Source organism: Mandrillus leucophaeus, unplaced genomic scaffold (genome assembly GCF_000951045.1).
Source record: "Mandrillus leucophaeus isolate KB7577 unplaced genomic scaffold, Mleu.le_1.0 Scaffold123, whole genome shotgun sequence".
Taxonomy (NCBI): domain Eukaryota; kingdom Metazoa; phylum Chordata; class Mammalia; order Primates; family Cercopithecidae; genus Mandrillus; species Mandrillus leucophaeus.
The window spans coordinates 6,444,099-6,456,910 of NW_012100654.1; the positions used below are offsets into that span (position 1 = coordinate 6,444,099).

Consider the following 12,812-nt stretch of genomic DNA (forward strand, 5'->3'; position numbering starts at 1 on the left):
AATTATTTCCAATTCAAACATCTAACAATTCTACTCCACTCACCCACAGTAAAACTACAACGCCATATATGTTTTTAGAGAAGCTCTAAAATTGTATTTTTTTGCCCAATATTCCCACTGCCAAGAATTCATAAGGAAAAATGTGAACACGAATAACATGCTATATATACAAAAGTATTCAAAGCATCTTATCTATACCAGCAAAAAAATAGATACCACCGAAGTGCCCAAAAGGAGGGGAAAGGAAAATGGGAAAAAATTACACCTATTAAAACATATTTTGAACACTAGATAGAAATAGGAGAGTTTGGTACATTAAGAAACCAAGAGATCATAAATTATTCTAAGCTATGATTGTAATTGTAGGTAATATGTAAAAGGCTGGTGGCTTTGTGAGTGATTTTTTTCTCTTCAAATTTGTCTCTGGCATTATGGTTGCATAATTTTTAAACTAAAAATGGAAAATATAAAGCTATTTCCAAATCATCTAACCTTAACATCTAAAAAGAGATAAGATCCCCCTCTCCCCCTCAGGAGAAGCATGCTGTTGAATTTAACTTAGAAGTGCCATTAACTCAATCACCCAGGGCTGAGACTGCTAAAATAGAAATACTTAAGTCTATTTAAACGGTCAGGAAGCTTGCTAAATCTAAAACACGCATTTATGAAACACAAGATGTTATTTTGCTGATTCATTGAGAGATTTCATGTCATGTTTTTGTTTTGATTACATAATCCTCCCATATTTTAGAAACTTAAAACAGCTGGTTTTACCTTAATGATTAAGCTTCTGAGGGACTAGTGTGCAAAGAATAGGTTATTCCATTTTAGTAAATAATATATCTATACATCTGAAGAGAGTTCAACCCAGAAATACCAAAAGCAAATCTAAATGGAAAGTATGGAGAAAATCTACAATCTTCAGGAAAAGTAGAGATGGAGTAGGGAAAAGTGGTAAACTGAAGTAGGAAGATCGATGGCTTATGTGTGAATTAACAATGGTAAACAATCCTTGCTGGTCTGTTTCCTCAGTCCAGAATTTGCAGGTGGTCCTCAGGAGCTCATCTAGGAGTTACTACCCTTTGTCCTGTGGCAGAGAATTGCCCATACACTTGAGTTAAGCATTTTCTGTCAGGGAAAACAGTAAAGCCTAGAAGGCTGCAAATCCAATTCCTGAGTATCCCCTAATTGCTCATGCACACCACAAGTCAATCTGAGAACTACTGAAAAGAAATGCAGGTAGAAGTCCATTAAATACTTCCATCACTTGATCAGAAATATTATCAATCTCCTCTAGCAACCAGGAAACTGGATTTGTACAGGACTGGGCTTAGAAAGAAAACTGCAATCTACCAATTTAGACAAAGTATAATTATCACAGCAGAAAAAGTTCCCTCCTACCTTACTACACACACCAAATTTTTATTGCCCATCTTCCTCATAATGGGGTGGGAGTAGAGAAGAGAGAGATGAATACTGAGCAAAACAAGAAAGAATAATAGAGAAAAATACAAAGATTTCTAAAAGGAATGTATAGACCAAAGGAGGCTGTTGGGTATTAACAGTTTAAAAACAAAACAAAACAAAAACAAAACTCACAACATCAGAACTGGCAAGCAACTGGGGCCTAATATTGCCTAATCAGCACATTTTCCCCTTAAAGGAGCATCTAAATGAAAAGCCACATTACAATAAAAAGGCAAGTATGTTCTCAGAATGAGGGTCCCTAATGATTATAAATTTTTAATCATAATACCTCAGGCTTCACTGTAGGACATAACTGCCAATTAAGTCAAGCATTAGTGTTGGCTGATAAGGGCACCCTCCCCTGAGTGACATCAAGATTAAGCAACTTATTCTTGCTCTCAGGTACCCCTTCTTTTCATCTTCATGCTGACCATAGCCCTCACATTAAAAATAGTCTTTGTTCACACTGGTCACAACTCAATTGTTTCAGTTTTAGCTTTATTTCATAAAATACTTTCATGCCCTCTACCGTAACTCCTTGATTCAAGTCACCTTGACTGTACCAGAATGTTAGGCCATCTCTTTCACAGGCCATCTATTGAGTTCAACTAGTTTCATTCAGAATCTCGGTGAAATTCAAGAGTATCATGATCAATCTCCTAAATACTGATATATAAGTAGTAGAAATCATCTCCTTTTGGAAAGTTTCATTATATTAAATATGACTCAAATGACAAATAAATGTAGCAGAAGCATGTTATTTTAGATTGCTCCAAGGGACTGGATAACACCTTTTACTGTGGTCAAGAGTGATGAAGCCAACATCTTAAACATCTCTTTAACAAGAGTGTTAAAACCAACATCCGTAGAGAATTACAAAACCAAACCCAGACCTCCTGTAAGAAATCTGTTAGAGTGAATGGCAAGAATCATGAGACTTTTCTAGCCTATTTTGAAGAGCTCCAGGTATATTCTACAACCTTTCTCTATAGAACACTCAATCTATTCTCATACCGAGGATGGTTAAGACTTTCTTATAATCAAGATCTCTCCTTGTGGAGCCCTTTCAAGGTAAAAAGCTAGGCTCAGACAAATTAAATGTTTAATTGTGAATTCTTTAAATGCATCCAAAATCATTGCCTCACAGTAAATAAGAAAAAAAAGGTCACAGATTGTTTCTGACTCTTTTTGTCATAACCCGAATTTATATTGGGGTTATTTCCCACTTAAAAAAATAATTTTAAAATTATTTAAAATGTACCATATATAACATAAAAATCAGAAAATAAAACATACACAGAAATCTGTACTTTTGTACGACAAAATATTACATGGGTCAAAGTTTAAACTTTCAGATGAAGTTTTTAAAAAGACAGATGTATGAACTAAAAAGCAGCCTATACTCCTGAATTCAATCATAACAAAATGACTTAATCTGATAGCATTGAGTCCTTCTATAGATTTTTACCTGTAGAAAATAAGACAAAATTGATCCATTGAGTATTTAACAAAACTAGTCTCTTTTTATTGTGTAAACAGATAACAAGATAAAATAACTATATAACTGAGAAATTTAAAGTTTCTCATGTTTATGCTAGATATATTGTACTTTCAGAAAATGTATTTTCAGAAACATGCAGAAAATACATATTATATTTTCAGAAACATTTCTAAATTGTGTTAAAAATCCTTAAAACTATTCAATCAAATCAGGCCAATTATATATCTTGTTGACAATTTTCTTCCAATAATAATGTGTATCTAAAGGACACTAAATGTCTTACCTTGGAAAGAATTCCCCTCTTATTTCATCTGGCTAACTCTTACTATCTTTTAGGTCTCAAACGTTAACTTCTTCCAGAGGCCTTCCCCAAATCCAGATTACATGCCCTAGTTATATACTCCTGATACCACTTTCTACTTTTACTAACAAAGCATTTAAATACACTGTATTGCAACTGTCTAGAGGTCAAAAATAAAATTAGAACAGCCTCAAAGTGGTAGACAAATCAACCCTTCAGAGTAGACTGCAGTTGCAAATAAGGCGGGGTGGGCAGAGGTAGGAGGGCCATAAGTGAGAAACTCCCTTGTGAAGGAGAAAGGCTTATGCAAAGGCTTCTCAAAGTAGTGCGATAGCCAAACAGGACAGTAAGACTGACTGCATGCTGTGACTTACACTGATCCATTCACTTTTATAATAATATATATGATGGTTTAAAAATTAGATGAGTCAATTTAAGAAAAAGGGTAGTACACACTTTATTTTAAAGATTCACAAACTGGATAAACCTCACCTGTCATAGGATCAAAGAGCTGATTAGCTTCTAGGTCTGTGAAAGTACTACAACAGACAGGACATTTGAAGGAAGCCCGGTTGGTCGAATCTCTCTCATCAGTCTCAATCCTCCTCCTCATGTGGTCCAATTTATATTTTACCACGTTAACAAGAGTACGATAATTGATGAAGTAGTAGTTATGGCGAGTGGTTTTTCCGTCTGCAGCAGTCTCTACCCTCATTCTGCATTTGATAAACTTGTCTCCCTTTAAATTATTCAAAACTGATCGAAGTTGCTTCCGATCAAACTTGAGCAGCTCCAACATATCCTCCTCTTTCACACAGGGGTTCCTGATCAAGATGTCCAAGGCCAAGGCATGCTCAATGCCATAAAATCCCCGGATCACATACTTGGCTAACCGCTTCAATGCTGCTGGAACTTCAGTGAGGACATCTGGGTCTGCCATCTTTAGCAACGAACTCCAACTTTAAATATACTGAATTCAGAAAAAAATAGAAAATTAGCCAGGTATAAAAACATGGTAATCATATCCACCATTCTTGCAGTGCCAGAGAAGTACTCAAAGAGTTTTAAAACATTTCTAATACCTAAGCATTTAACAGAGCAGAACAAGATTTTCCTCTAGAGTACACAAAAGATTACACCCAAAAAGTTTTACATATTTCTTAAATAGCTACTTTTATGATCTAGAGTATGTTTGATTAAAAAGTAACTTATTTATAAAACAATGTATTATGTCAAGTCTCCTTTACTTCAGAAGACAAACACAAAAAACTACATGAAATGCTCACTATTCTTTGGGAATGCTGGAAACCCTGAGAAAACTAGCAGTTAGCATTTCCTAAAAGTGTCTTTGTTTCTTTTCTTGAGTAAAATTTTTCTACCAAGATTCTAGGATGTTTTACATACTCATGCTTTCACAATAATATCACAACAAACCAATAAACACATAAGTAATCACCACCTGGGGTGTTTGACAAAATCATTAACTGGTGTAAAACTGAAAGAAAGTAATACTTAGATCCAGATAGTTTTACTAACCTTGAAAAATTAAATCTGATAATCAAGGAAAGACCATCCAGTCCTTAAAAAGGTAGAAAATGAGAGAGGGAGAGCAGCCCAAAATATTCTTAAATACTGAATCCCTTAACAAAGCAGAAACTAAGTGTATCTCATTTCCATACCATGATACAGAAAGCTGTCTTCTCAAAGCCCATATTGGCATGTGGTTTAATTTAAAAACCTGGGCTTCTGGAGGTGGAAGTTGCGGTGAGCCAAGATTGCGCCACTGCACTCCAGTCTGGGCAACAACAGCGAAACTCAGTCTCAAAAAAAACAAACAACAAAAAAAAAAACCTGGGCTTTGAAATTCAGAGTACCAGCCTGTGTTTTGGTAACTATGTAATCCTGAGCAAATCCCTTCAACAATTTCAAGCCACATTTTACTCTCTAAGATATAAGGTTAGTATCAACTACCTCAATGGAGTTGTGGTGATTAATAAGAATGTAATTAAAGTGCTTAGGAAGGACAGCTTCCATATCAACTTAATATGTTCCAAACTAAAAATGGCTAGACTATCCACATAGATTAAATCAAGTTAAATTTCCCTAGCCCACAGGGAAATTTTTTTTTCTTTTAATAGAGACAGGTGCCCTGTTGCCCAGACTAGAGTTCAGTGGTGTGACTTGGCTCAATGCAGTCTCAATCTCCGGGGCTCAAGCAATCCTCCCACCTCAAACTCCCCGGTAGCTGAGACTACAGGTGGACACCACCATGACTGACTAATTTTTGTATTTTTTGTAGAGACAGGGTTTCACCATGTTGCCCAGGCTGGTCTCGAACTTCTGAGCTCAAGGGATCCATTCAATCAAATCAGGCCAATTATATATCTTGTTGACAATTTTCTTCCAATAATAATGTGTATCTAAAGGACACTAAATGTCTTACCTTGGAAAGAATTCCCCTCTTATTTCATCTGGCTAACTCTTACTATCTTTTAGGTCTCAAACGTTAACTTCTTCCAGAGGCCTTCCCCAAATCCAGATTACATGCCCTAGTTATATACTCCTGATACCACTTTCTACTTTTACTAACAAAGCATTTAAATACACTGTATTGCAACTGTCTAGAGGTCAAAAATAAAATTAGAACAGCCTCAAAGTGGTAGACAAATCAACCCTTCAGAGTAGACTGCAGTTGCAAATAAGGAGGGTGGGCAGAGGCAGGAGGGCCATAAGTGAGAAACTTCCTTGTGAAGTAAAAGCTTATGCAAAGGCTTCTCAAAGTAGTGCGATAGCCAAACAGGACAGTAAGACTGACTGCATGCTGTGACTTACACTGATCCATTCACTTTTATAATAATATATATGATGGTTTAAAAATTAGATGAGTCAATTTAAGAAAAAGGGTAGTACACACTTTATTTTAAAGATTCACAAACTGGATAAACCTCACCTGTCATAGGATCAAAGAGCTGATTAGCTTCTAGGTCTGTGAAAGTACTACAACAGACAGGACATTTGAAGGAAGCCCGGTTGGTCGAATCTCTCTCATCAGTCTCAATCCTCCTCCTCATGTGGTCCAATTTATATTTTACCACGTTAACAAGAGTACGATAATTGATGAAGTAGTAGTTATGGCGAGTGGTTTTTCCGTCTGCAGCAGTCTCTACCCTCATTCTGCATTTGATAAACTTGTCTCCCTTTAAATTATTCAAAACTGATCGAAGTTGCTTCCGATCAAACTTGAGCAGCTCCAACATATCCTCCTCTTTCACACAGGGGTTCCTGATCAAGATGTCCAAGGCCAAGGCATGCTCAATGCCATAAAATCCCCGGATCACATACTTGGCTAACCGCTTCAATGCTGCTGGAACTTCAGTGAGGACATCTGGGTCTGCCATCTTTAGCAACGAACTCCAACTTTAAATATACTGAATTCAGAAAAAAATAGAAAATTAGCCAGGTATAAAAACATGGTAATCATATCCACCATTCTTGCAGTGCCAGAGAAGTACTCAAAGAGTTTTAAAACATTTCTAATACCTAAGCATTTAACAGAGCAGAACAAGATTTTCCTCTAGAGTACACAAAAGATTACACCCAAAAAGTTTTACATATTTCTTAAATAGCTACTTTTATGATCTAGAGTATGTTTGATTAAAAAGTAACTTATTTATAAAACAATGTATTATGTCAAGTCTCCTTTACTTCAGAAGACAAACACAAAAAACTACATGAAATGCTCACTATTCTTTGGGAATGCTGGAAACCCTGAGAAAACTAGCAGTTAGCATTTCCTAAAAGTGTCTTTGTTTCTTTTCTTGAGTAAAATTTTTCTACCAAGATTCTAGGATGTTTTACATACTCATGCTTTCACAATAATATCACAACAAACCAATAAACACATAAGTAATCACCACCTGGGGTGTTTGACAAAATCATTAACTGGTGTAAAACTGAAAGAAAGTAATACTTAGATAGTAATACTCAGATAGTTTTACTAACCTTGAAAAATTAAATCTGATAATCAAGGAAAGACCATCCAGTCCTTAAAAAGGTAGAAAATGAGAGAGGGAGAGCAGCCCAAAATATTCTTAAATACTGAATCCCTTAACAAAGCAGAAACTAAGTGTATCTCATTTCCATACCATGATACAGAAAGCTGTCTTCTCAAAGCCCATATTGGCATGTGGTTTAATTTAAAAACCTGGGCTTCTGGAGGTGGAAGTTGCGGTGAGCCAAGATTGCGCCACTGCACTCCAGTCTGGGCAACAACAGCGAAACTCAGTCTCAAAAAAAACAAACAACAAAAAAAAAAACCTGGGCTTTGAAATTCAGAGTACCAGCCTGTGTTTTGGTAACTATGTAATCCTGAGCAAATCCCTTCAACAATTTCAAGCCACATTTTACTCTCTAAGATATAAGGTTAGTATCAACTACCTCAATGGAGTTGTGGTGATTAATAAGAATGTAATTAAAGTGCTTAGGAAGGACAGCTTCCATATCAACTTAATATGTTCCAAACTAAAAATGGCTAGACTATCCACATAGATTAAATCAAGTTAAATTTCCCTAGCCCACAGGGAATTTTTTTTTTCTTTTAATAGAGACAGGTGCCCTGTTGCCCAGACTAGAGTTCAGTGGTGTGACTTGGCTCAATGCAGTCTCAATCTCCGGGGCTCAAGCAATCCTCCCACCTCAAACTCCCCGGTAGCTGAGACTACAGGTGGACACCACCATGACTGACTAATTTTTGTATTTTTTGTAGGGACAGGGTTTCACCATTTTGCCCAGGCTGGTCTCGAACTTCTGAGCTCAAGGGATCCACCCATGTTGGGGGCTTCCTAAAGTGCTGGGATTATAGATGTGAGCCACTACACCCAGCACAGGATTTTTTTTTTTTTTTTTTTTTGGAGACAGGGTCTCAGTCTGTCACCTAGGCTGGAGTACAGTGGCGCGAGCTCAGCTCACTGCAACTTCTGCCTCGCGCGTTCAAGCGATCCTCCTGCCTCAGCCTCCTGAGTTGTTGGGACTATAGGCGTGTACCACCACACCTGTCTAATTTTTGAATTTTTAGTAGAGACAGGGTTTCACCATCTTGGCCAGGCTCCACAGGATTTTTAACAGACATCCCACTGAACTATTTCATGGAGAATCATATTCTGTTATTAATACTAGTTTCAACTGACCTTTTTATTTGAAATCAATGGTTATCAACCCCAACAGACTTAATACTCTTTTTATAAGAAATGTTTTGATATCCATAGTACCATACTATAAGGAAACTCTACACACCAATCTATAACCAATCTATGCACATATTTTGGGGGCAAAATATAAGGCCTTTCGTGTAATAAAGGAAAAGGCAGTCAAAAGAAAACATGTACTTTAGGTTATAGATACTTAGGTATGGACTATATATTATAAGATATAACAAAGTAGCACCTAGATCCAAATCTGTGAACCTAGAGCCTTCCCGCTACCCCAGGGCTTAAGGATGCCCGGCAAGTGCCTGGGCTAGACACCAAAGTAGTACCACAGCATACTACTGGACACACTTTGCTTTCCTTCTCAGTTTGGTCTGTACATTGTACTTGAACCCAGTTTTGGTTTTTTGTTGTTTTACATCCTCAACAGTTGTCAGAACACAGCATATGGCTTCTGAAACATTCAACAAAGAACAGCAAAAAAATGTCAACATAACCTGTTTCCAGGATTATTTCCTACTATTGTATTCTCCTTCCCTGCTCCATACATGCCATGTCCCAGACTAATAGTTCTCAAGCCTGGTTTTAAAGCAGAATCATCTAGGGAACGTTTTAAGAATACTGACCATGGGCCCCATTCCTAAAGGTTTTGTCTCAGGTGGTTCGGGGCGGCCAGATTTGGCATCACACAAATTTTTAAAGCTCTTTAGGTGGCTCTACTATACAGCAAAAGTACCTACTATATATCCTGCCAATGCTCATCCTGCATGGAGAGGTCCCTGTGCCACTTATCGCTCAGCCTGTTTCCTTTGCCTAAAACACCCTAGGGAGCTGTGAAGACTAAAGTCAGGGAGTGATGTGAAGACTTTACAATCCAACAGTTTTGGGGTTTAAATCCCAGTTCCAGTATTTCTTAGCCCCCCTGACCCCAGAAAATTCTCAGACTCAGTTTCTCTATATATAAAAAGTGATTAGGCCAGGTGCAGTGGCTAATACCTGTAATTGTAACACCTTGGGAGGCCGAGATGGGGGGACTGCTAGAGTCCAGAAGTTGAAGACCAGCCTAGGAAACACAGTAAGACCCCACCTCTATAAAAATTTTAAAACTTAGCCAGGTATGGTGCCGTGCACCTGTAGTACCAGCTGAGGTCGATCCAGGAGGTCAAGGCTGCAATGAGCCATGATTGAGCCACTGCACTCTAGCCTAGGTGACAGGACATGACCCTCAAAAAAAAAAAAAGTGATTAACGGTGCCCTGCTCACACAGTCAATGTATGAACTCAGTGAGATAATTAATGCAAAGTGTTCTGCTTTCAGGGCTGGCATAAGAGTTCAATTAAGTACTGGCATTCATAATAAATCCCCTATTTAGAAAAACGACTCTTATACCAATATGAAGAATGGACTCAAATGGGTGAAGGTGGAGGCAATGTGGAAGTATTGGGGGTATAAAATCAAACTAAGGAAGAAGGCAAAAAATTGCAAGAAGAGAACAGAATGAATGAAAGTTATTACAGAAAAAAAAATAAGTACCCAACAAAATATATTGGATACAGAATATGAGAGTAGGAAAAATCTTAAATAGCTCTGTTTTGAGCCAGTGTAGCTAGGAAAAGTACTGCCATGAGAAATAGGTGACACTTGAAGAGGAGCAGATATGGAAGAAATGAGGAAATCATTTTTAGAAGTGTCTCTGAGGAAATACCATAGGATATTCCTCTGAATATGCCCAGCAGGTAGCTGAACAAATGAAACTAGAGCTTAGGAATGAAATGAAGCTGTGCCACCTTGTTCAAAATCTGTGCATTCTAAAATCCTCCTTCCTGACCACTAACTTCTCTCCTCCACCACTTCCCACTCACACTGAATCTCCTTACTCAATCTCTAGAGGTCTTAGGTAAGAATTCTCAAACTGACAGCCCCCCACGCATTGTTTCACCCAAAGAAATGTTTCAAAAATTTTCTGAATTAGTTGTCAACATTTAAAAATTGTAAGAGTTCACATAAATTTCAACTTCCAGCTCCTCCTGAAAAATTGGAAATATCTGAGGAAAAAGTGAGCCCATGGTCCCACATGGATGGAAACAATAAGCTGAAGACGAATAGCAGCTGACATTATTAGGGAAGGAGTATGGCTGGTCTCTGGAGACTTCTGAGTGTGGTACCTCCTAGGACCTTTGTTTCTTCCTTTGATCTTCATAGTCCAGGAGTCATATCCCAGCCTCACCTCCCTACCCCAGTCCAGACACGTGTATTTTAATCATATAAACATTTAAGGACTATTGTGCACCAGGCACGGAGCTAGAGAAACAAAGTTGAAAAGAATGCACCCTCTGCCCTCTGTCTACTCTGTCAGCCTCATATCCAGCCACACTAGCATATTCTCAATTCCATAAGCCACATGTGCTTTCCGTGCTTACCAGAGCTTTGCACATGCTGTTCCTTCTGCCCCTACAACTAAGCCAACCCCCTTCTCCTAATCATCCTTCAAGTCTCAAATGACGTTTCCTCATAGAGGCCTTCCCAGACTCCCCATTAGGTAGCGTACAATCATCCCCTCTCACATGTTCCATGGCTCTTTCTCCCTTCTTGTACTTTCTCCATGTCTATCTCTAAGACCAGACTTCATTTTGTTCACCAATTAATTTCCAGTATCTAGCACAGCCAGACAAGTACTTCCATAAAACTTTCCATATGTGTCCTAGACACGTGTTGTTCCAACATGGCTCATTTTGCCAGCTTCCCCCCGCTTCACTTCCTCCACTCTTGCTTCCACGGTAGAATTGGACAGGCTATTGGGCACTCTCTTCTTAAATTTAAAACAGTTTTAAGCTGGAGGTGAGTGGATCAAATTCACGATGTTAAAAGTGTGCGCTGACTGCAGAGTGGAGAAAAAAGCTGGATGCGAAGAGTCCAGTTAGATTACTTCAGTACACCACTACTCCAGTTCTAGAACAACCTGGGATTCTACACATCGAACTGCGGTGTTCTGGTACCACATTTCATGGCACTTCCCACGCCTTCACTGAACACATAGCGGCAAACTACTGCGAAACCTCCGGACCCAGCTGCCCTCCACGAGACGCGTTCGGTGATATGCACTCCTCCCCACTGCGAGACCCCGAGACCCCAAACTCCCTCGGACTCTCCCAGTTGGGTCTAGGGCCACACTCGGCGCACCCAAGCCCGCCCTACCCGAGGTCCCACACGGGCCGTTCCGGGGTCAATGGTTCTTTGGAGAACCAAGAGGACCAAGGCAAGAGGGTAATTCAATAGCGGAGGATAGTTAAGAGGGAGCGAAAGGAAGAAATCATGAAATGCAATGCCCGGCCAGGGAACTCCGAACAAGGAACAGGGAACAAGGTTTACCAAAGCGAATCCTGGAACACTCCCACTACAGCTGCCCTCAGCTCTTCAACTACCGGCTTAAATGAGCCACGCCTCTTACGCGACAAAGAAAACGCACTATTCCTGCGACCAGCTGGGGAAACACCCCGCTACCAGACCAGCCAATCAGCTCAGTGAAGCCTTCGATTCAGACAGTCACGCTCCGAGCGGCCAATGAAATTGAAAGCTCTGCCCTCCATGCCCAACTCTGATTGGCTTACAATCCCGGAACAGGCGTTAACCCAAGGAAGGCAGTGGCAAGATGGCGTCCCTGGATCGGGTGAAGGTACTGGTGTTGGGAGACTCAGGTGAGCGTCTTACCCCACCTCTGGGGCTCCAGACACTTTTGAGTTACCCGGTAACCCTCCCCTTACCTTCCTTCCCTCAACTTCCTGACTCTTCGGCCCGTGGCTGAAGTCCCTCCGAAATCCTGAAGACTACACTTCCCAGGGGACTTTGCTCCGTGTGACGACGCTGCGGCGGCGGCGGCGCGCGGGTGGGGGTCGCGGAGCCCGGGTCTTTTTCCTTCGCGGCTTTCCACATCAGTCTCCCAGACGACTGCAGCCTAGAGTGTATTGTCAGTTATTTTATTTGAAAAAAAAAAAAAAAAAAAAGGCAGGCATTGAGTATTGTATGGAGTTCTATGTTAAGGGTACAGAAGTTAGTAGGACCGTGCCTTCAAGAGATTTTGTTCATTAAGGAAGTCAAACGTGCACTGACAAACGTGAACTGGCAAGCGCTTCTCATACATTAACTCATTTAATTCTGAGATTAGTCCTATGATCACATTTTACGGATGAGAGTAGTGAGGCAGAGAGATGTGAGTGGCAGAATCCTTTTGAACGCAGAGTCCACAAACTTAAACGCTAAGTTATAAATACGCAGTGACATATTGGGTGGTGGTCCTGTTTTATTCTTAACTGAGCTTCTTGACTTCCTGGTTCTCGTTTGA

The 12,812-nt window shown here is 39.5% G+C and overlaps 2 protein-coding genes across 4 annotated transcripts in view; one reads left to right on the plus strand and one right to left on the minus strand.

Annotated features, from left to right (window-relative positions):
* GTF2E1 (general transcription factor IIE, polypeptide 1, alpha 56kDa) overlaps window positions 1–11,926 on the minus strand; it is a 45,989-nt gene extending 34,063 nt beyond the window's left edge. Inside the window, exons 1-2 of one of the 2 annotated variants that reach the window (XM_011971607.1) lie at window positions 11,843–11,926; window positions 6,220–6,697 (exon numbers count right to left, since the gene is read on the minus strand). In XM_011971607.1, the coding sequence (XP_011826997.1) occupies window positions 6,220–6,667 (448 nt within the window). In that variant the 5' untranslated portion in view covers window positions 6,668–6,697; window positions 11,843–11,926. Of the gene's footprint in view, window positions 1–3,761; window positions 4,240–6,219; window positions 6,698–11,842 lie in introns of both variants that reach the window. The other variant, XM_011971606.1, reaches the window with a different exon arrangement.
* A 166-nt stretch (window positions 11,927–12,092) lies between these two features.
* RABL3 (RAB, member of RAS oncogene family-like 3) overlaps window positions 12,093–12,812 on the plus strand; it is a 37,716-nt gene continuing 36,996 nt past the window's right edge. For both annotated transcript variants that reach the window (XM_011971608.1, XM_011971609.1), the window contains exon 1: window positions 12,093–12,168. In XM_011971608.1, coding sequence (XP_011826998.1) covers window positions 12,123–12,168 — 46 coding nt within the window. In that variant the 5' untranslated portion in view covers window positions 12,093–12,122. The remainder of the gene's footprint in view (window positions 12,169–12,812) is intronic.